This window comes from Pseudophryne corroboree (genome assembly GCF_028390025.1).
Source record: "Pseudophryne corroboree isolate aPseCor3 chromosome 3 unlocalized genomic scaffold, aPseCor3.hap2 SUPER_3_unloc_10, whole genome shotgun sequence".
In the NCBI taxonomy this organism is placed as follows: domain Eukaryota; kingdom Metazoa; phylum Chordata; class Amphibia; order Anura; family Myobatrachidae; genus Pseudophryne; species Pseudophryne corroboree.
In genome coordinates, this window is record NW_026967494.1 from 239,310 (window position 1) to 264,325 (window position 25,016).

A 25,016-nucleotide genomic window follows, 5' to 3' on the forward strand; every position below is an offset into this window, starting at 1 on the left:
TGACTGAGTACAGTGTATATATGTGATTATCAGGTGATGTGTGTATATAGGGGCCCCCATACCTGCTCTCCCCTGTACAATACATGACAGTTTCCTCTTACCCAGTGATGTGAGCGGCCGGTGATTCTCCATCATCACGTCCTTGTACAGACCCCTGTGTTCCTCTATATACTCCCCCTCCTGCATGGAGACATAGACAGTGACATCATGACACCTTATAGGAACCTGACACAGAGTGATACAGTCATCAACCAGACACTTCCCCTGGTGTTACTGTATAATGCCCCATTCCCAGCAGTCACCTCTCCAGTCATCACCCAGACACATCCCCTGGTGTTACTGTATAATGTCCCATTCCCAGCAGTCACCTCTCCAGTCATCACCCAGACACATCCCCCGGTGTTACTGTATAATGTCCCATTCCCAGAAGTCACCACACAGACACATCCCCCGGTGTTACTGTATAATGCCCCATTCCCAGCAGTCACCTCTCCTGTCATCACCCAGACACATCCCCTGGTGTTACTGTATAATGTCCCATTCCCAGCAGTCACCTCTCCAGTCATCACCCAGACACTTTCCCTGGTGTTACTGTACAATGCCCCATTCCCAGCAGTCACCTCTCCAGTCATCACCCAGACACATCCCCTGGTGTTACTGTATAATGTCCCATTCCCAGTAGTCACCTCTCCAGTCATCACCCAGATACGTCCCCTGGTGTTAATGTATAATGTCCCATTCCCAGCAGTCACCTCTCCAGTCATCACCCAGATATGTCCCCTGGTGTTACTGTATAATGTCCCATTACCAGCAGTCACCTCTCCAGTCATCACCCAAACACGTCCCCCAGTGTTACTGTATAATGCCCCATTCCCAGCAGTCACCTCTCCAGTCATCACCCAGACACTTTCCCTGGTGTTACTGTACAATGCCCCATTCCCAGCAGTCACCTCTCCAGTCATCACCCAGACACATACCCTGGTGTAACTGTATAATGTCCCATTTCCAGCAGTCACCTCTCCAGTCATCACCCAGACACATTCCCTGGTGTTACTGTATAATGTCCTATTCCCAGCAGTCACCTCTCCAGTCATCACCCAGATACGTCCCCTGGTGTTACTGTATAATGTCCCATTCCCAGTAGTCACCTCTCCAGTCATCACCCAGATACGTCCCCTGGTGTTAATGTATAATGTCCCATTACCAGCAGTCACCTCTCCAGTCATCACCCAAACACGTCCCCCAGTGTTACTGTATAATGCCCCATTCCCAGCAGTCACCTCTCCAGTCATCACCCAGACACATACCCTGGTGTTACTGTATAATGCCCCATTCCCAGCAGTCACCTCTCCAGTCATCACCCAGACACATCCCCCGGTGTTACTGTATAATGCCCCATTCCCAGCAGTCACCTCTTCAGTCATCACCCAGACACATCCCACGGTGTTACTGTATAATGTCCCATTCCCAGCAGTCACCTCTCCAGTCATCACTCAGATACGTCCCCTGGTGCTACTGTATAATGTCCCATTCCCAGCAGTCACCTCTCCAGTCATCACCCAGACACGTCCCTGGTGTTACTGTATAATGTCCCATTCCCAGCAGTCACCTCTCCAGTCATCACCCAGACACATCCCCTGGTGTTACTGTATAATGTCCCATTCCCAGCAGTCACCTCTCCAGTCATCACCCAGACACATCCTCTGGTGTTACTGTATAATTCCCCATTCCCAGCAGTCACCTCTCCAGTCATCACCCAGACACGTCACCTGGTGTTACTGTATAATGTCCCCTTCCCAGTAGTCACCTCTCCAGTCATCACCCAGACACATACCCTGGTGTTACTGTATAATGCCCCATTCCCAGCAGTCACCTCTTCAGTCATCACCCAGACACATCCCACGGTGTTACTGTATAATGTCCCATTCCCAGCAGTCACCTCTCCAGTCATCACTCAGATACGTCCCCTGGTGCTACTGTATAATGTCCCATTCCCAGCAGTCACCTCTCCAGTCATCACCCAGACACGTCCCTGGTGTTACTGTATAATGTCCCATTCCCAGCAGTCACCTCTCCAGTCATCACCCAGACACATCCCCTGGTGTTACTGTATAATGCCCCATTCCCAGCAGTCACCTCTCCAGTCATCACCCAGACACTTTCCCTGGTGTTACTGTACAATGCCCCATTCCCAGCAGTCACCTCTCCAGTCATCACCCAGACACATACCCTGGTGTAACTGTATAATGTCCCATTTCCAGCAGTCACCTCTCCAGTCATCACCCAGACACATTCCCTGGTGTTACTGTATAATGTCCTATTCCCAGCAGTCACCTCTCCAGTCATCACCCAGATACGTCCCCTGGTGTTACTGTATAATGTCCCATTCCCAGTAGTCACCTCTCCAGTCATCACCCAGATACGTCCCCTGGTGTTAATGTATAATGTCCCATTACCAGCAGTCACCTCTCCAGTCATCACCCAAACACGTCCCCCAGTGTTACTGTATAATGCCCCATTCCCAGCAGTCACCTCTCCAGTCATCACCCAGACACTTTCCCTGGTGTTACTGTACAATGCCCCATTCCCAGCAGTCACCTCTCCAGTCATCACCCAGACACATACCCTGGTGTAACTGTATAATGTCCCATTTCCAGCAGTCACCTCTCCAGTCATCACCCAGACACATTCCCTGGTGTTACTGTATAATGTCCTATTCCCAGCAGTCACCTCTCCAGTCATCACCAAGATACGTCCCCTGGTGTTACTGTATAATGTCCCATTCCCAGTAGTCACCTCTCCAGTCATCACCCAGATACGTCCCCTGGTGTTAATGTATAATGTCCCATTACCAGCAGTCACCTCTCCAGTCATCACCCAAACACGTCCCCCAGTGTTACTGTATAATGCCCCATTCCCAGCAGTCACCTCTCCAGTCATCACCCAGACACATACCCTGGTGTTACTGTATAATGCCCCATTCCCAGCAGTCACCTCTCCAGTCATCACCCAGACACATCCCCCGGTGTTACTGTATAATGCCCCATTCCCAGCAGTCACCTCTTCAGTCATCACCCAGACACATCCCACGGTGTTACTGTATAATGTCCCATTCCCAGCAGTCACCTCTCCAGTCATCACTCAGATACGTCCCCTGGTGCTACTGTATAATGTCCCATTCCCAGCAGTCACCTCTCCAGTCATCACCCAGACACGTCCCTGGTGTTACTGTATAATGTCCCATTCCCAGCAGTCACCTCTCCAGTCATCACCCAGACACATCCCCTGGTGTTACTGTATAATGTCCCATTCCCAGCAGTCACCTCTCCAGTCATCACCCAGACACATCCTCTGGTGTTACTGTATAATTCCCCATTCCCAGCAGTCACCTCTCCAGTCATCACCCAGACACGTCACCTGGTGTTACTGTATAATGTCCCCTTCCCAGTAGTCACCTCTCCAGTCATCACCCAGACACATACCCTGGTGTTACTGTATAATGCCCCATTCCCAGCAGTCACCTCTTCAGTCATCACCCAGACACATCCCACGGTGTTACTGTATAATGTCCCATTCCCAGCAGTCACCTCTCCAGTCATCACTCAGATACGTCCCCTGGTGCTACTGTATAATGTCCCATTCCCAGCAGTCACCTCTCCAGTCATCACCCAGACACGTCCCTGGTGTTACTGTATAATGTCCCATTCCCAGCAGTCACCTCTCCAGTCATCACCCAGACACATCCCCTGGTGTTACTGTATAATGCCCCATTCCCAGCAGTCACCTCTCCAGTCATCACCCAGACACTTTCCCTGGTGTTACTGTACAATGCCCCATTCCCAGCAGTCACCTCTCCAGTCATCACCCAGACACATACCCTGGTGTAACTGTATAATGTCCCATTTCCAGCAGTCACCTCTCCAGTCATCACCCAGACACATTCCCTGGTGTTACTGTATAATGTCCTATTCCCAGCAGTCACCTCTCCAGTCATCACCCAGATACGTCCCCTGGTGTTACTGTATAATGTCCCATTACCAGCAGTCACCTCTCCAGTCATCACCCAAACACGTCCCCCAGTGTTACTGTATAATGCCCCATTCCCAGCAGTCACCTCTCCAGTCATCACCCAGACACATACCCTGGTGTTACTGTATAATGCCCCATTTCCAGCAGTCACCTCTCCAGTCATCACCCAGACACATCCCCCGGTGTTACTGTATAATGCCCCATTCCCAGCAGTCACCTCTTCAGTCATCACCCAGACACATCCCACGGTGTTACTGTATAATGTCCCATTCCCAGCAGTCACCTCTCCAGTCATCACTCAGATACGTCCCCTGGTGCTACTGTATAATGTCCCATTCCCAGCAGTCACCTCTCCAGTCATCACCCAGACACGTCCCTGGTGTTACTGTATAATGTCCCATTCCCAGCAGTCACCTCTCCAGTCATCACCCAGACACATCCCCTGGTGTTACTGTATAATGTCCCATTCCCAGCAGTCACCTCTCCAGTCATCACCCAGACACATCCCCTGGTGTTACTGTATAATGTCCCATTCCCAGCAGTCACCTCTCCAGTCATCACCCAGACACATCCTCTGGTGTTACTGTATAATTCCCCATTCCCAGCAGTCACCTCTCCAGTCAGCAACTGAATGATCTTGTTGGCGAGTTTCAGGATCTTCTGGTCATTGTGTCTTTCATGTGTCAGTGAGTGAGGTGGAGGCACCGTGATGGGGCTCTGGGTTCTACTCAGTCCTCCAGATACACAGGGATGGCTGCTGGTTATCTCACACTCATTGGATGTCTTCTTCACTATTGTGTAATCCTGTGTAATGGTGGAGACATCAAATATCAATATATACACTCCCATATCCCCTCACCTCCCCAGTCATGTCCCTGTATTATTACTATAGAAATAAGTGACGTCACTGTGACACTCCCAGATCCCCTTACCTCCTCAGTCATGTCCCTGTATTATTACTATAGATATAAATGACATAACAGTGACGCTCCAAGATCTCCTCACCTCCACAGTCATGTCCCTGTATTATTACTATAGATATAAGTGACGTCACTGTGACTTTTCCAGACTCCTTCAACTCCCCAGTCACGTCCCTGTATTATTGATATAGATATAATTGACGTCACTGTGCCGCTTCCAGATCTCCTCCCCAGTCATGTCCCTGTATTATTACTATAGATATAAGCGATTTCACGGTGAAGCTCCCAGATCCCATCACCTCCCCAGTCATGTCCCTGTATTATTACTATAGATATAAGTGATGTCACTGTGATGCTCTAAGACCCCCTCACCTCCCCAGTGACAGCCCTGTATTATTACTATAGATATAAGTGATGTCACTGTGACACTCCCAGATCCCCTTACCTCTCCAATCATGTCCCTGTATTATTACTATAGATATAAGTGATGTCACAGTGATGCTCCCAGATCCCCTCACCTCCCCAGTCATGTCCCTGTATTATTACTATAGATATAAGGTCACAGTGATGCTCCCAGATCCCCTCACCTCCCCAGTCATGTCCCTGTATTATTACTATAGATATAAGGTCACTTTGATGCTATCAGATCCACTCACCTCCCCAGTCATATCCCTGTATTATTACTATAGATATAAGGTCACTGTGACGCTCCCAGATCCACTCACCTCCCCAGTCATGTCCCTGTATTATTACTATAGATATAAGGTCACTGTGACGCTCCCAGATCCCCTCACCTCCCCAGTCATGTCCCTGTATTATTACTATAGATATAAGGTCACTTTGATGCTATCAGATCCACTCACCTCCCCAGTCATATCCCTGTATTATTACTATAGATATAAGGTCACTGTGACGCTCCCAGATCCCCTCACCTCCCCAGTCATGTCCCTGTATTATTACTATAGATATAAGGTCACTTTGATGCTCTCAGATCCACTCACCTCCCCAGTCATAACCCTGTATTATTACTATAGATATAAGGTCACTGTGATGCTCTCAGATCCACTCACCTCCCCAGTCATGTCCCTGTATTATTACTATAGATATAAGGTCACTGTGACGCTCCCAGATCCCCTCACCTCCCCAGTCATGTCCCTGTATTATTACTATAGATATAAGGTCACTTTGATGCTATCAGATTCACTCACCTCCCCAGTCATATCCCTGTATTATTACTATAGATATAAGGTCACTGTGACGCTCCCAGATCCCCTCACCTCCCCAGTCATGTCCCTGTATTATTACTATAGATATAAGGTCACTTTGATGCTCTCAGATCCACTCACTTCCCCAGTCATAACCCTGTATTATTACTATAGATATAAGGTCACTGTGATGCTCTCAGATCCACTCACCTCCCCAGTCATGTCCCTGTATTATTACTATAGATATAAGGTCACTGTGACACTCCCTGATCCACTCACCTCCCCAGTCAGCAGGTAGATGATCTCCAGGGTGATATTAATTATCCTCTCAGTCCTGTGACTCCTGTCCTTGTCCATCCTTTGTGAATCAGAGAGAATACAGAACGTGTGATGTGTAATAAAGACTCCGTTCCCCACAGCTGGAGTTCCTTGGAATAAATATAATACATAAAACATATTGCACATGTAACATAGTAAATATAAAATAGAGTGGTCATTAAGTCTCCTATTTGCTCAAAGCCACAGAGTCCTGGTCAGTGTCTCCAAGGTTCCTGTGACCCAGCCCCATAAGGCTGTACTGCATAGTGGGACTGATCTAGAATGTAGCGCTATTGTGGGTGGAGTCACAATGAACTGATGTGCAGTACACCGCTCATGTGCAGGACCCGTACGGAGCATGTGCTCTATGTGTCCTGAGTTGTCAGACGAGTATGGCTGCAGCCATGAAGTGGTGTAAGGGTGAGAATTGGTTGTGAAGGGACAGGGTCTCCTGAGGGAAATTTCATGGCCTCATTCATGGAGCTGCGGCGTACAGTCTCCATGACCTCAGGATTCACAGATCCAGCCGATGGTGTAGCAAAGGTGGCAGAAGACAGGCAAGGAGGTGGCAGAAGACAGGCAGTGGAAAGGCGGCAGGAGACAGGCAGGGAAAAGGTTGCAGGAAACAGGCAGGGGAAAGGTTGCAGGAGACAGGCAAGGAGGTGGCAGGAGACAGGGAGGGGGTGGCAGGAGACAGGGGGAAGGCGGCAGGAGACCGGCCAGAGGGAGCAGGAGACAGGGGAAAGGCGACAGGCAGGGGAAAGGCGGCAGGCGACAGGCAGGGAAAAGGCGGCAGGAGACAGGTAGGTGGGCAGCAGGGTGGGGGTGGCAGGAGACAGGCAGGGGAAAGGCGGCAGGAGACAGACGGGGTAAAGGCAACAGGAGACAGGCAGGGGAAAGGCGGCAGGAGACAGGCAGGGGAAAGGCGGCAGGAGACATTATTTGTTTTCAGGAGATTGAATAATTTCTTAATCATTTGTAATAAAAGTTATGTTTTACTCTTTGAGAATATCTAATTATTTCTTCACAAGAGTGCGCCCACAAAGAAGTCTACTTTCTTTCTCTTGTCACTGTGACACTCCCAGGTCCCCCTCACCTCCCCAGTCATATCCCTGTATTACTATAGATATGTGATGTCACTGTGACGCTCCCAGATCCCCTCACCTCCGCAGTCATGTCCCTGTATTATTACTATAGATATAAGTGACATCACTGTGACACTCCCAGATCCCCTCACCTCCCCAGTCATGTACCTTTATTACTATAGATCTAAATGATGTCACTGTGACACTCCCAGGAGTGTGATATACATTTGCTTCATACTGCTTCAATTATCATCTGTTACACATGCCAGGTATATTATGGTCTCTGCTTTAATATATCCGAGAATTTGAGCAATATTTTCAATCCCCACAATTTCATATAGTAAAATTAATAATAATAATAACAACGACACTAAAGGCTGCACCCCAGCATAAACATAATAACATATGTCTTTATTAACAGGACACCACAGGTTGCTCCTCCAGTATAATAATAATAAAAGGACACCACAGGCTACTCCCCCTGTATAATAATAACAGGACACCACAAGCTGCTCCTCCTGTATAATAATAATAACAGGACACCACAAGCTGCTCCTCCTGTATAATAATAATAATTACAGGACACCACAAGCTGCTCCCTCTGTATAATAATAATAATAGTAATAATAATAATAATAATAATAACAGGACACCACACACTGCTCCTCCTGTATAATAATAATAATAATAACAGGACACCACACACTGCTACTCCTGTATTGTAATAATAACAACAACAAGAGACAACAGGCTGCTCCCCCTGTATTAAAATAATATCAGGACACCACAGGCTCCTCCCCCTGTATAATAATAATAATAATAATAATAAAAATAGGACACCACAGGCTGCTCATCCTGCATAATAATAACAAGACACCACAGGCTGCTCCTGCTGTATAATAATAATAATATCAGGACACCACAGGCTGCTCCCCCTGTATAATAATAATAATATCAGGACACCATAGGCTGCTCCCCCTGTATAATAATAATAACAGGACACCACAGGCTGCTCCCCCTGTATAGTAAGACGCCATTACCTGATCTCCACGGACACTGGGAGGCTGCACAAGTCGATAAAAACTCACTTCCTGCATGTGGAACGCACAGTCCGGAAGTAAGGTGGAACGCACAGGCAGGAAGTAGGGTATGATTGGCAACGTCTGCTACCTGGTTACTGGCCCCTCCCCTCCTCCACCCCGCCCAAAGCCCAGCACTCTGTAATGACTATTAACATACATGTCCTCAGTGCAAGAGGCCGGCGGCCATTTTCGTGTAGACCAGTCCGGCAGCAGCAATAGGTTCCCTGGCCCGTGTAGTGACGTCAGGAGCGGCGGCCATTTTCCCCTGGTCTGAGCTCCGCCTTCCTTCTATCATTCCCACAAGGCAGCAGGAGCAGAGAGCAGCCATTGCTGTGTCTGGCAGCAGGTAATGATATTATTATTATTATTCTATAGGCTGAGCAGCTCTGGTGTCAGGTTCTGTACTACAGGGGGAGCAGCCTCTGGTGCCTTGTTATAGTGCAGCTGGAGCAGCCTCTGGTGCTGCATTATCCCTGTACAGGTGGCTGACACTCTAGTGTCCTATTACTGTAATACAGGTGGCGCAGACCCCGCCATTACCGTAATACAGGTGGAGCAGACCCCGCCGTTACCGTAATACAGGAGGTGCAGACCCCGCCGTTACCGTAATACAGGTGACGCAGACCCCGCCGTTACCGTAATACATGTGGTGCAGACCCCACCGTTACCGTAATTCTATACACGGGACATTACAGGTGTTGTGGCATTGTGCTGTACAGGGGGAGCGGCCTGTGTTGTCATAGTATACAGGGGGAGCAGCCTGTGTTGTCATAATATACAGGGGTAGTATCCTGTGCTGTCATAGTATACAGGAGGAGCAGCCTGTGTTGTCATAATATACAGGGAGAGTGGCCTGTGTTGTCATAATATACAGGGGTAGTATCCTGTGCTGTCATAGTATACAGGAGGAGCAGCCTGTGTTGTCATAATATACAGGGGTAGCATCCTGTGCTGTCATAATATACGGGGTAGCATCTTGTGTTGTCATAGTATACAGGGGGAGTGGCCTGTGTAGTCATAATATACAGGGGTAACAACTTGTGTTGTCATAGTATACAGGAGGAGCAGCCTGTGTTGCAATAATGTACAGGGGCAGCATCCTGTGTTGTCATAATAGACAGGAGGAGCAGCCTGTGGTGTCCTGTTGTTGTTGTTGTTGTTGTTGTTATTATTATAATACGGGAGGATCAGCCTGTGGTGTCCTGTTATTATTATACAGGAGAAGCAGCCTGTGGTGTGCTATTATTAAACAGGGGGAGCAGCCATTGGTGTCCTATTATTATTTTCTCTGACGTCCTAGTGGATGCTGGGACTTCCGTAAGGACCATGGGGATAGCGGCTCCGCAGGAGACTGGGCACAAAGTAAAAGCTTTAGTACTACCTGGTGTGCACTGGCTCCTCCCCCTATGACCCTCCTCCAAGCCTCAGTTAAGATTTTGTGCCCGGCCGAGAAGGGTGCAATCTAGGTGGCTCTCCTGAGCTGCTTGGAAGTAAAAGTATTTTTAGGTTTTTTATGTTCAGTGAGTCCTGCTGGCAACAGGCTCACTGCATCGAGGGACTAAGGGGAGAAGAAGCGAACTCACCTGCGTGCAGAGTGGATTGGGCTTCTTGGCTACTGGACATTAGCTCCAGAGGGACGATCACAGGCCCAGCTTGGATGGGTCCCGGAGCCGCACCGCCGGCCCCCTTACAGAGCCAGAAGAGCGAAGAGGTCCGGAGATAAGCGGCGGCAGAAGACTTTCCTGTCTTCAGATAAGGTAGCGCACAGCACCGCAGCTGTGCGCCATTGCTCTCAGCACACTTCACACTCCGGTCACTGAGGATGCAGGGCGCTGGGGGGGCAGCGCCCTGAGACGCAATACAGATCATTTAAAACCTTATATGGCTAAAATAAAATGCATCACATATAGCTCCTGGGCTATATGGATGCATTTAACCCCTGCCAGTTCCAGAAAAAAGCGGGAGATAAGGCCGCCGTGAAGGGGGCGGAGCCTATCTCCTCAGCACACAAGCGCCATTTTCTTTCACAGCTCCGCTGGAAGGACGGCTCCCTGACTCTCCCCTGCAGACTGCACTACAGAAACAGGGTAAAACAAGAGAGGGGGGGCACTATTGGCAGCTAATATATATATACAGCAGCTATTAAGGGAGTAACACTTATATAAGGTTATCCCTGAACATATATAGCGCTCTGGTGTGTGCTGGCATACTCTCCCTCTGTCTCCCCAAAGGGCTAGTGGGGTCCTGTCCTCTATCAGAGCCATTCCCTGTGTGTGTGCTGGGTGTCAGTACGTTGTGTCGACATGTATGAAGAGGAAAATGATGTGGAAGCAGAGCAGTTGCCTGGGTTAGTGATGTCACCCCCTAGGGAGTCGACACCTGACTGGATGATTGTGTTTAAAGAATTACGTGACAATGTCAGCACTTTGCAGAAAACTGTTGACGACATGAGACAGCCGGCAAATCAGTTAGTGCCTGTCCAGGCGTCTCAGACACCGTCAGGGGCGCTAAAACGCACGTTACCTCAGTTGGTCGACACAGACCCTGACACGGATACTGAATCTAGTGTCGACGGTGAGGAGACGAACGTAATGTCCAGTAGGGCCACACGTTACATGATCACGGCAATGAAGGAGGCATTGAATATTTCTGACACTACAAGTACCACAAAGAAGGGTATTATGTGGGGTGTGAAAAAACTACCAGTAGTTTTTCCTGAATCAGATGAATTGAATGAGGTGTGTGATGAAGCGTGGGTTTCCCCCGATAAAAAACTGCTGATTTCTAACAAATTATTGGCACTGTACCCTTTCCCGCCAGAGGTAAGGGCACGTTGGGAAACACCCCCTAGGGTAGATAAGGCGCTCACACGCTTATCAAAACAGGTGGCGTTACCGTCTCCTGATACGGCCGCCCTCAAGGAACCAGCTGATAGAAGGCTGGAGAATATCCTGAAAAGTATATACACACATACTGGTGTTATACTACGACCAGCAATCGCCTCAGCCTGGATGTGCAGCGCTGGAGTGGCATGGTCGGACTCCCTGACTGAAAATATTGATACCCTGGATAGGGACAGTATTTTATTGACTATAGAGCATTTAAAAGATGCATTACTATATATGCGAGATGCACAGAGGGATATTTGCACCCTGGCATCAAGAGTAAGTGCGATGTCCATCTCTGCCAGAAGAAGTTTGTGGACACGACAGTGGTCAGGTGATGCTGATTCCAAACGGCATATGGAAGTATTGCCGTTTAAAGGGGAGGAGTTATTTGGGGTCAGTCTATCAGACCTGGTGGCCACGGCAACGGCTGGGAAATCTACCTTTTTACCCCAGGTCACCTCTCAGCAGAAAAAGACACCGTCTTTTCAAACTCAGTCCTTTCGTTCCCATAAGAACAAGCGGGCGAAAGGCCACTCCTTTCTGACTCGCGGAAGAGGAAGGGGAAAAAGACTGCACCAGGCTGCTTCTTCCCAGGAGCAGAAGCCCCCCCCGCTTCTGCCAAGTCTTCAGCATGACGCTGGGGCTTTACAAGCGGACTCAGGCACGGTGGGGGCCCGTCTCAAGAATTTCACCGCGCAGTGGGCTCACTCGCAAGTGGACCCCTGGATCCTGCAGGTAGTATCACAGGGGTACAAGTTGGAATTCGAGACGTCTCCTCCTCGAAGATTCCTGAAGTCTGCTCTACCAACGTCTCCCTCCGACAGGGAGGCTGTATTGGAAGCTATTCACAAGCTGTACTCCCAGCAGGTGATAATCAGGGTACCCCTCCTACAACAAGGAAAGGGGTATTATTCCACGCTGTTTGTGGTACTGAAGCCGGACGGCTCGGTGAGACCGATTTTAAATCTAAAATCCTTGAACACTTACATAAAAAGGTTCAAATTCAAGATGGAGTCACTCAGAGCAGTGATAGCGAACCTGGAAGAAGGGGACTATATGGTGTCTCTGGACATAAAAGATGCTTATCTTCACGTCCCAATTTACCCTTCTCACCAAGGGTACCTCAGGTTTGTGGTACAAAACTGTCATTATCAGTTTCAGACGCTGCCGTTTGGATTGTCCACGGCACCCCGGGTCTTTACCAAGGTAATGGCCGAAATGATGAGTCTTCTTCGAAGAAAAGGCGTCTTAATTATCCCTTACTTGGACGATCTCCTGATAAGGGCAAGGTCCAGGGAACAGTTGGAGTTCGGAGTAACACTGTCTCAGGCAGTATTACGTCAGCACGGGTGGATTCTAAATATTCCAAAATCACAGCTGATTCCAACAACACGTCTACTGTTCCTGGGGATGATTCTGGACACAGTTCAGAAAAAGGTGTTTCTCCCGGAGGAGAAGGCCAGGGAGTTATCCGAGCTAGTCAGTGCACAAGAGTCCTGGGAAAAATGGTGGCTTCGTACGAAGCAATTCCATTCGGAAGATTCCATGCAAGAACGTTTCAGTGGGATCTGCTGGACAAATTGTCCGGATCGCATCTTCAGATGCATCAGCGGATTACCCTATCTCCAAGGACAAGGGTGTCTCTCCTGTGGTGGTTACAGAGTGCTCATCTTCTAGAGGGCCGCAGATTCGGCATTCAAGATTGGATGCTGGTGACCACGGATGCCAGCCTGAGAGGCTGGGGAGCAGTCACACAGGGAAAAAATTTTCCAAGGCTTGTGGTCAAGCATGGAAACGTCTCTCCACATAAATATCCTGGAACTGAGGGCCATTTACAATGCCCTAAGTCAAGCAAGGCCTCTGCTTCAGGGACAGTCGGTATTGATCCAATCGGACAACATCACGGCAGTCGCCCACGTCAACAGACAGGGCGGCACAAGAAGCAGGAGGGCAATGGCAGAAGCTGCAAGGATTCTCCGATGGGCGGAAAATCATGTGGTAGCACTGTCAGCAGTGTTCATTCCGGGAGTGGACAACTGGGAAGCAGACTTCCTCAGCAGACACGACCTCCACCCGGGGGAGTGGGGACTTCACCCAGAAGTCTTCCAACTGATCGTAAACCGTTGGGAAAAACCAAAGGTGGACATGATGGCGTCCCGTCTCAACAAAAAACTGGACAGATATTGCGCAAGGTCAAGGGACCCTCAGGCAATAGCGGTGGACGCTCTGGTAACACCGTGGGTGTACCAGTCGGTGTATGTGTTCCCTCCTCTGCCTCTCATTCCAAAAGTACTGAGAATCATGAGAAGGAGAGGAGTAAGAACTATACTCGTGGCTCCGGATTGGCCAAGAAGAACTTGGTACCCGGAAATGCAAGAGATGCTCACGGAGGATCCGTGGCCTCTACCTCTAAGAAAGGACCTGCTTCAGCAGGGACCTTGTCTGTTCCAAGACTTACCGCGGCTGCGTTTGACGGCATGGCGGTTGAACGCCGGATCCTAAAGGAAAAAGGCATTCCAGATGAAGTCATCCCTACCCTGATTAAGGCCAGGAAGGATGTAACTGCTAAACATTATCACCGCATTTGGCGAAAATATGTTGCGTGGTGTGAGGCCAAGAAGGCCCCCACAGAAGAATTTCAACTGGGTCGTTTCTTACATTTCCTGCAAGCAGGACTGTCTATGGGCCTAAAATTAGGATCCATTAAGGTTCAAATTTCGGCCCTGTCGATCTTCTTCCAAAAAGAACTGGCTTCAGTGCCTGAAGTTCAGACATTTGTCAAAGGAGTACTGCATATACAGCCTCCTTTTGTGCCACCAGTGGCACCTTGGGATCTCAATGTGGTCTTGGGGTTCCTAAAATCACATTGGTTTGAACCACTTACCACTGTGGACTTGAAATATCTCACATGGAAGGTGGTAATGCTGTTAGCGCTGGCTTCAGCCAGGCGGGTTTCAGAATTGGCGGCTTTATCGTATAAAAGCCCTTACCTAATTTTTCATTCAGATAGGGCAGAATTGAGGACTCGCCCTCAATTTCTCCCAAAGGTGGTTTCAGGTTTTCACATGAACCAACCTATTGTGGTGCCTGCGGCTACTAGGGACTTGGAGGACTCCAAGTTACTGGACGTAGTCAGGGCCCTGAAAATATATGTTTCCAGGACGGCTGGAGTCAGAAAATCTGACTCGCTGTTTATTCTGTATGCACCCAACAAACTGGGTGCTCCTGCTTCTAAGCAGACGATTGCTCGTTGGATTTGTAGTACAATTCAGCTTGCACATTCTGTGGCAGGCCTGCCACAGCCAAAATCTGTAAATGCCCACTCCACAAGGAAGGTGGGCTCATCCTGGGCGGCTGCCCGAGGAGTCTCGGCTTTACAACTTTGCCGAGCAGCTACTTGGTCAGGGGCAAACACGTTTGCTAAATTCTACAAATTTGATACCCTGGCTGAGGAGGACCTGGAGTTCTCTCATTCGGTGCTGCAGAGTCATCCGCACTCTCCCGCCCGTTTGGGAGCTTTGGTATTATCCCCATGGTCCTTACGGAAGTCCCAGCATCCACTAGGACGTCAGAGAAAATAAGAATTTACTTACCGATAATTCTATTTCTCGTAGTCCGTAGTGGATGCTGGGCGCCCATCCCTAGTGCGGATTGTCTGCAATACTTGTACATAGTTATTGTTACAAAAATCGGGTTATTATTGTTGTGAGCCATCTTTTCAGAGGCTCCTAAGTTTATCATACTGTTAACTGGGTTCAGATCACAAGTTGTACGGTGTGATTGGTGTGGCTGGTATGAGTCTTACCCGGGATTCATTAATCCTTCCTTATTGTGTACGCTCGTCCGGGCACAGTATCCTAACTGAGGCTTGGAGGAGGGTCATAGGGGGAGGAGCCAGTGCACACCAGGTAGTACTAAAGCTTTTACTTTGTGCCCAGTCTCCTGCGGAGCCGCTATCCCCATGGTCCTTACGGAAGTCCCAGCATCCACTACGGACTACGAGAAATAGAATTATCGGTAAGTAAATTCTTCTTATTATTATTATTATTATACAGTAGGAGCAGCCTGTAGTGTCCTGGTATTATACAGGAGGAGCAGCCTGGGGTGTCCTGTTGTTGTTGTTGTTATTATTATAATACGGGAGGATCAGCCTGTGGTGTCCTGTTATTATTATACAGGAGGAGCAGCCTATGGTGTACTATTATTAAACAGGGGGAGCGGCCAGTGGTGTCCTATTATTATTATTATTATTATACAGGGGGAGCAGCCTGTGGTGTCCTGTTATTATACAGTAGGAGCAGCCTGTAGTGTCCTGGTATTATACAGGAGGAGCAGCCTGTGGTGTCCTGTTATTATTATACAGTGGCATTATTATTATTATTTTCTCATACGTCCTAGAGGATGCTGGGGTCACCATTAGTACCATGGGGTATAGACGGGATCCGCAGGAGACATGGGCACTTTAAGACTTTGGGTGTGAACTGGCTCCTCCCTCTATGCCCCTCCTCCAGACTCCAGTTTTAGAATTGTGCCCAGTGAGACTGGACGCACTACAGGGAGCTCTACTGAGTTTCCCGGAAAAACTTATGTTAGGTTTTTTATTTTCAGGGAGGACTGCTGGCAATAGTCTCCCTGCATCGTGGGACTGAGGTGAGAGAAGCAGACCTACTTCTGTGAGTTCAATGGCTCTGCTTCTGGCTGACAGGACGCCATTAGCTCCTGAGGGTCTGATCGCTAGGTACGCCTAGATGCTCGTTCCCAGAGCCGGCCGTCACCCCCTTTACAGAGCCAGAAGTCAGAAGACAGGTGAGTAGAAGAAGATCAAGAAGACCTCAGTGACGGCATTCTGAGGTACAGCACAGCGATCGCACGCTGCGTGCCATGCTCCCACACACACAGCAGCACTACAGGGTGCAGGGGGGGGGGGGGGGGCAGGGAGTGCCCTGGGCAGCAGAAAAGCCTCAAAATAAACTAGCAAAAGGGGACATAAGTGCCTAGGTACTGTCCTAACCCCCGCCAGTATAAATATATATTTAAAAAAAGCGGGACTGAACCGCGCCATTAAGGGGTGGAGCTTCGTCTTCACAGCTCGCTCAGCGCCATTTTCCTCTACACAGGCTGCAGAGACGCTGGTCCTTCCTCACACTCCTGAATAAGTATCAGGGTGCAAAATGGAGGGGGGGCACAGAAATATTGGTGCAATATATGTATATATATCTATTTAATATAAAGCGCTGCAGGTCTGGGGCATTCTTTAGTGTTTCAGAACCGGTGATTTGGCGCTGGGTTGTGAGCTGGCAAATCTCTGTGTCTCTCTGACAGACTCTACTGTGGGTCTGTCCCCTATATGTCCGGTGTGTCTGAGAGTGTTTGGTGCACGTGCGTCGACATGTCTGAGGCTGAAGGCTCTTCCCTGGAGGAGGCTGTATTAGGGACACAAACGGCTGCGTGGGTGACCCTGTCGGCACCGCCAACTCCTGATTGGGTAAATGTGTTCCTCTTATTAGTAAGAGGCTAGATAAGTCTGAGTCTCAGACCCAGGCATGGAAGAAATCTGTGGGGGATATGTTATTCCAAAGTCAGGTCCCCTCAGGGTCACAAAAACGTACGTTGGCCCAGTTGGCAGACACTGATACCGACACAGACACTGATTCCAGTGTTGACTATAGCGATTCCAGGTTAGACCCAAAATTGGCAAAAAGCATTCAGTACATGATTGTGGTGGTTAAAGATGTATTACATATCACGGAGGACCTGGCTGTCCCTGATAAAAGGGTCTGTATGTATAAACAAAGGAAACCTGAGATATCGTTTCATCCCTCTCATGAACTGAACACGCTATTTGAAAAAGTTTGGGACGGTCCTGACAAAAAGTTTCAGATTCCCAAAAGAATTATGGCAGCTTATCCGTTTCCCTCGACGGATAGTGAAAAGTGGGAGTCACCCCCCACTGTGGACAAGGTCTTGTCTCATTTGTCTGAAAAGGTGGCTCTCCCGTCACCTGACACGGCGGCCCATAAGGATCCTGAGGATCGTAAACAAGAAACTACATTGAAGTCCATTTATGTGACCACGGTTACACTACTCCGACCTGTCATTGAGTCTGCGTGGGTAAGTAGTGCTATCGAAAAGTGGGCAGATAATTTGTCATCTGATATAGATACCCTAGATAGGGATAGTATCCTCTTGACACTGGGTTATATCAAGGACGCTGCAGCATACCTTAAGGAAGCTGCGAGAGATATTGGTCTTTTGGTATCAAAGGCCAATGCCATGGCTGTCTCAGCTAGGCGTGCGTTGTGGATTCACCAATGGAATGCTGATGCTGACTCCAAGAAAAATACGGAATCTCTACCATATAAAAGTAAGGCCTTATTTGGAGACGGCCTTGATGATTTGGAGTCTAGGCTACCGCGGGTAATTCATTCTTTTTACCTTATGTTCCTCCACAACAAAAGAAAACGTACCATTATCAGATGCAATCCTTTCGGCCCAATAAATTCAGAAATGGCCGAGGTTCTTCCTTCCTTGCTACTAGAGGAAGGGGAAGAGGTAAACGATCTCCAGCCTTGTCAGGCTCCCAGGAGCAGAAGTCCTCCCAGGCTTCTGCCAATTCCACCGCATGACGTCGTGGCTCCTATGCGGGAGTCCGCACTGGTGGGGGCCCGTCTCAAATTTTTAAGTCAGTATTGGGTTCGTTCGAACCTAGACCCTTGGATTTTACAAATAGTATCCCAAGGGTACTAGCTGGAGTTTTAAGACGTCCCCCCTCGCCGTTTTTTCAAATCGGCCTTACCAGCTTTTCTTCCGGACAGGGAGGTAATTTGTGACGCAATACAAAAATTGTGTCAAAATCAAGTTATCATTAAGGTTCCCCAGTCACAACAGGGAGAAGGTTTTTATTCGAGGATGTTTGTGGTCCCGAAGCCGGACGTCTCGGTCAGACCATCCTATAACATGAAATCTCTGAATTTCTACCTAATGAGATTCAAATTCAAGATGTCTCACCGAGCAGTGATCACCGAGCAGTGATCTCCAGCTTGGAGGAAGGAGATTTTATGGTGTCGGTGGACATAAAAGATGCCTACTTACATGTTCCCATTTATCCTCCACACCAGGCTTACCTGAGATTTGCAATTCAGGAGTGTCATTACCAATTTCAAACGTTGCCGTTTGATCCATCCACGGCTCCGAGGATTTTCACCAAATTAATGGCAGAGATGATTGTTCTCCTTCGCAAGCAAGTGTCACAATTATCCCATACCTGAACGATCTCCTGATAAAGGCGAGATCCAGGGACCAGTTGGTCCGGAACGTTGCACTCTCCATGACAGTTCTTCAACAACATGGTTGGCTCCTAAACTTGCCAAAATCACAGTTGATTCCGACGATGCGGTTGTCATTTTTGGGAATGATATTGGACACAGAACTACAGAGAGTCTTTCTTCCTGTGGAAAAGGCTTTGGAACTTCAGAGTCTGGTCAAACAAATTCTGAAACCACCAAGAGTGTCAATCCATCAATGCATTCGGTTGCTGGGGAAGAGGGTTGTGGCCTACGAGGCCATTCAGTTTGGCAGGTTACATGCTAGAGTGTTCCAGCGCGACCTCTTGAACAAGTGGTCCGGGTCCCATCTACACATGCACCAGAAGATAATCCTGTCGTCCAAGACGAGGGTATCACTTCTGTGGTGGCTGCACAGCTCTCACCTCCTAGAGAGGCACAGGTTCGGGATACAGGACTGGATCCTAGTGACCACGGATGCAAGCCTCCGAGGCTGGGGGGCAGTCACCATGGGAGAAAACTTCCAAGTAAGATGGTTAAGTCAGGAGACTTGTCTCCACATAAATGTTCTGGAGCTAAGGGAAATTTACAACGGCCTCCTACAAGTGGAACATCTTCTTCGAGATCTACCTGTACTGATCCAGTCAGACAATGTAACAGCAGTAGCGTACATAAACCGTCAGGGCGGAACGAAAAGCAGAGCGGCGATGGCAGAAGCCACAAGGATTTTTCGCTGGGCAGAAAAGCATACAAGCACTCTGTCAGCAATCTTCATTCCAGGAGTGGACATCTGGGAAGCAGACTTCCTCAGCAGACACGATCTCCATCCAGGAGAGTGGGGCCTCCACCAAGAAGTCTTCGCAGAGGTGACAGGTCATTGGGGAACTCCTCAAGTAGACATGATGGCTTCTCGTCTCAACAAGAAGCTTCAGAGATATTGTCCCATGTCAAGGGACCCTCAAGCGATTGCAGTGGATGCACTCGTGACACCGTGGGTGTTTCAGTCGGTGTATGTATTGCCTTCACTTCCTCTCATTCCAAAAGTTCTAAAGATCATAAGAAGAACAAAGATCCGAGCGATCCTCATAGTTCCAGACTGGCCAAGGAGGGCTTGGTATCCAGATCTTCAGGACTTACTCATCGGAGATCCCTGGCCTCTGTGCGTGTATTAGGACTTACCGCGGCTACGTTTGACGGCGTGGCAGTTGAACGCAAAATCCTAGCATGTAAGGTTATTCTCAGTGAAGTCATTCCCACACTTATTCAGGCCAGAAAAGGGGTAACGTCTATACATTACCACCATATTTGGAGAAAATATGTGTCTTGGTGTGAATCCAAGAAGGCTCCTACGGAAGAGTTTCAGCTAGGAAGGTTTCCCCATTTTCTACAAGCAGGTGTGGATGCGGGCTGAATCAAGGTTCAGATTTCAGCCTTATCGATTTTCTTTCAGAAACAATTGGCCTCCCTTCCAGAAGTTCAGACTTTCCTGAAGGGCGTATTGCACATCCAACCTCCATTGGCACCATGGGATCTTAATGTGGTGTTGCAGTTCCTTCAATCACATTGGTTTGAACCTTTATGGAAGGTGGTGTTGAAATTCCTCACTTGAAAAGTGGTCATCCTGTTGGCCTTGGCATCTGCAAGGTGGGTGTCTGAGTTGGCGGCCTTGTCTCACAAGAGCCCTTATTTGATCTTCCATGAAGATAGAGCTGAATTGAGGACACGTCAGCAATTTTTCCCAAAGGTGGTTTCCTCTTTCCACATAACCAACCTATCGTGGTACCTGTGGCTACTGATGCCTTTGTTGATTCAAAATCTCTGGATGTGGTCAGAGCTTTAAAGATTTGTCACCAGAACGGCTCACTTCAGAAAAACAGAAGCTCTATTTGTCCTGTATGCTCCCAACAAGGTTGGGTGTCCTGCTTTCAAGCATGCCATTGCGCGCTGTATCTGTAACACGATTCAGCAGGCCCATTCCACTGCTAGATTGCCATTACCGGAATCAGTGAAGGCCCATTCCACTAGGAAGGTGGGCTCATCCTGGGTGGCTGCCCCGGGGGTCTCGGCATTGCAACTTTGCCGAGCAGCTACTTGGTCGGGGCCAAACACTTTTGCACAGTTCTATAAGTTTGACACCTTGGCCGATGGAGACCTTAAGTTTGGTCAATCGGTGCTGCAGAGTCGTCCGCACTCTCCCATCCGTTCTAGAGCTTTGGTATAATCCCATGGTTCTAATGGTGACCCCAGCATCCTCTAGGACGTATGAGAAAATAGGATTTTAATACTTACCGGTAAATCCTTTTCTCTTAGTCCGTGGAGGATGCTTGGCGCCCGTCCCAGTGCGTACTGTATCTGCAGTTAATAATTATGGTTACACATATGCTGTGTTACGTTTCTTAAGGGGGGAACCTGGATTGCACATCCTATTACTAAAGATATCAAGAGGTGCTATCATGCTGAGGCTTCTACTACTATGCTGGGGAAGAGAGATGCAGATGCACACTCTTAGCACTAAGAACACTGATAATAAAAATAATTTAAATAAACCCTCACAATTAACATGGAGTATAATTGAAGTTCTTAGCACACATTTGCGCAAATATGCGGGCCCATGTACCGCGGCCAGGTGACTTCATCACATGGGTCCCTAACATCCCTAATACTATCACATTCTATAAATTTATACAGGACTTACCTCTAAATAGGGCCTTATCAATGTGTGATCTGAGATGCAGGAACCCAGCCAATTAAAACACCTGAGGGTGAATGGGAGGAGTGCCAATACCAGAGGAAGGAAGCCGGCCTTCCAGTGTACAATATATACACAAATATAGTGGAAAAAGGGGGGAACCTGGATTGCACATCCTATTACTAAAGATATCAAGAGGTGCTATCATGCTGAGGCTTCTACTACTATGCTGGGGGAAGAGAGATGCAGATGCACACTCTTAGCACTAAGAACACTGATAATAAAAATAATTTAAATAAACCCTTACAATTAACATGGGTGGTCATTCCGAGTTATTCGCTCACAAGCTGCTTTTAGCAACTTTGCACTAGCTAAGCCGCCGCCTACTGGGAGTGAATCTTAGAATAGTAGAATTGTGAACGAAAGATTCTCAAAATTGCGAATAGACACTTCTCAGCAGTTTCTGAGTAGCTCCAGACTTACTCGGCATCTGCGATCAGTTCAGTGCTTGTCGTTCCTGGTTTGACGTCACAAACACACCCAGCGTTCGCCCAGACACTTCTCCGTTTCTCCAGCCACTCACGCGTTTTTCCCAGAAACGGTAGCGTTTTTCCGCACACACCCATAAAACGGCCTGTTTCCGCCCAGAAACACCCACTTCCTGTCAATCACACTCCAATCACCAGAACGAAGAAAATACCTCGTAATACCGTGAGTAAAATACCAAACTTGTTAGCAAATTTACTTTTCGCAGTCGCAGTGCTGACATTGCGCATGCGCACTAAGCGGAAAATCGCTGCGATGCGAAGAAATTTACAGAGCGAACAACTCGGAATGACCACCATGGAGTATAATTGAAGTTCTTAGCACACATTTGCGCAAATATGCGGGCCCATGTACCGCGGCCAGGTGACTTCATCACATGGGTCCCTAACATCCCTAATATTATCACATTCTATAAATTTATACAGGACTTACCTCTAAATAGGGCCTTATCAATGTGTGATCTGAGATGCAGGAACCCAGCCAATTAAAACACCTGAGGGTGAATGGGAGGAGTGCCAATCCAGAGGAAGGAAGCCGGCCTTCCAGTGTACAATATATACACAAATATAGTGGAAAAAGGGGGGAACCTGGATTGCACATCCTATTAATAAAGTGTGCATCTGCATCTCTCTTCCCCCAGCATAGTGTTACGTTTCTTGTCAGCCTGTTGCTGCAATTGTTCATGCCGTTGGCCTGTGTTCTGTTGAATGCCATGTTCTGCGGTATGGTTGAGGTGTGAGCTGGTATGGATCTCACCTTAGTTTAACAATAAATCCTTTCTTCGAAATGTCCGTCTCCCTGGGCACAGTTCCTATAATGGGAATCTGGAGGAGGGGCATAGAGGGAGGAGCCAGTTCACACCCTTTCAAAGTCTTAAAGTGCCCATATCTCCTGCGGATCCCGTATATACCCCATGGTTCTAATGATGACCCCAGCATCCTCTACGGACTAAGAGAAAAGGATTTACCTGTAGGTATTAAAATCCTATTATACAGGGGGAGTAGCCTGTGGTGTGCAGTTGTTGTTATTATTTTTATACAGGGGATCAGCCTGTGGCATCCTGTTGTTGTTGTTGCTGTTATTGTTATTCTTATTATTATTATACAGGAGGAGCAGCCTATGTTGTCCTATTATTAATATTATAAAGAAGGAGTAGCTAGTGGTGTCCACTTATTATTATTATTATTATTATTATGCAGGAGCAGCAGCCTGTGGTGTCCTGTCATTATTATTATACAGGGGAAGCAGGCTGTGGTGTCCTGTTGTTATTGTTATACAGAAGGTAGTAGCCTGTTGTGTTCTATTATTATTATTTTTTTGCAGAGGGAGCAGCCTGTGGTGTCATTTTATTATAACTATAAATGGAGAGCTGAATGGGGTGTCCTGTTGTTATTATTATAATACGGGGGAGCAGGTTTTTGTGTATGGTTATTATTATACAGGGACAGCAGCTTGTGGTGTCTTAATAATAATAATAATAATAATAATATTATTATACATTTGGAGTGGTGGTGATGTCACAGTGATGTCACTTATATCTATAGTAATAATACAGGGACATGACTGGGGAGGTGAGGGGGATCTGGGAGCGTCTCAGTGACATCACTTATATCTATAGTAATAATACAGGAATATGACTGGGAGGTGAGGGGATCTGAGAATGTCACAGTGACATCAATTACATCTATAGTTATAATACAGGGACATGACTGGGGGTGAGGGTGATCTGGGAGCATCACATTTACATCACTTTTAACTATAGTGATAATACAGGGATGTGACTGGGGAGGTGAGGGGATCTGTGAGCTTCACAGTGACACCACTTATATCTATAGTAATAATACAAGGACACGAATGTGGAGGTGAGGAGGTCTGGGAGAGACACAGTGACATCACTTATATCTATAGTGATAATACAGGGACATGACTGGGGAGGTGAGGGGATGCGGGAATGTCACAGTTACATCACATATTTATTATAATAATAATACAGGGACATGACTGGGAAGGTGAGTACATCTGGGAATGTCACAGTGACATCAATTACATCTATAGTAATAATACAGGGACATGACTGGGGAGGTGAGGGGATTTGAGAATGTCAGTGTGACATCAATTACATCTATAGTAATAATACAGGGACATGACTGGGGAGGTGAGGGGGATCTTGGAGCATCTCAGTGACATCACTTATATCTATAGTAATAATACAGGGACATGACTGGGAGGTGAGGGGATCTGAGAATGTCACAGTAACATCAATTACATCTATAGTAATAATACAGGGACATGACTGGGGGTGAGGGTGATCTGGGAGCATCACATTTACATCACTTTTAACTATAGTGATAATACAGGGATGTGACTGGGGAGGTGAGGGGATCTGGGAGCTTCACAGTGACGCCACTTATATCTATAGTAATAATACAGGGACATGACTGCGGAGGTGAGGGGATATTGGAATGTCACTATGACATTACTTATATCTATAATAATAATACAGGGACATGACTGGGGAGTTGAGGAGATCTGGGAGTATTTACAGTGATATTGATGTCTCCCCCATTTAGCAGGATTACACCATAGTGAAGAAGACATTCGGTGAGCATGAGAACCCCAGCAACCATCCTCGTGTTGCAGGTGGACTAAGCAGGACCTAGAGCCCCATCACGGTGCCTCCACCTCACTTACTGACTCACTGATACATAAGAGACACAATGACCAGAAGATCCTGGAACTCACCAACAAGATCATTCAGCTGCTGACTGTAGAGGTGACTGCTGGGAATGGGGCATTATACAGTAACACCAGGGGACGTGTCTGGGTGATGACTGGAGAGGTGACTGCTGGGAATGGGACATTATACAGTAACACCAGGGAATGTGTCTGGGTGATGACCGGAGAGGTGACTGCTGGGAATGGGACATTATACAGTAACACCAGGGGTACGTGTCTGGGTGATGACTGGAGA

The 25,016-nt window shown here is 47.8% G+C and overlaps 2 protein-coding genes across 5 annotated transcripts in view; one reads left to right on the forward strand and one right to left on the reverse strand.

The window, feature by feature from the left end:
• LOC134983201 (oocyte zinc finger protein XlCOF7.1-like) overlaps nucleotides 1-8,676 on the reverse strand; it is a 55,987-nt gene extending 47,311 nt beyond the window's left edge. For 2 of the 4 annotated variants that reach the window (XM_063948943.1, XM_063948940.1), the window contains exons 1-4: nucleotides 7,726-8,589; nucleotides 6,434-6,582; nucleotides 4,642-4,833; nucleotides 102-180 (exon numbers count right to left, since the gene is read on the reverse strand). In XM_063948943.1, the coding sequence (XP_063805013.1) occupies nucleotides 102-180; nucleotides 4,642-4,833; nucleotides 6,434-6,511 (349 nt within the window). In that variant the 5' untranslated portion in view covers nucleotides 6,512-6,582; nucleotides 7,726-8,589. The other 2 variants (XM_063948941.1, XM_063948942.1) reach the window with 2 other exon arrangements.
• LOC134983203 (zinc finger protein 850-like) overlaps nucleotides 1-25,016 on the forward strand; it is a 147,076-nt gene that overhangs the window by 86,009 nt on the left and 36,051 nt on the right. The gene's annotated exons all lie outside the window — the stretch shown is intronic.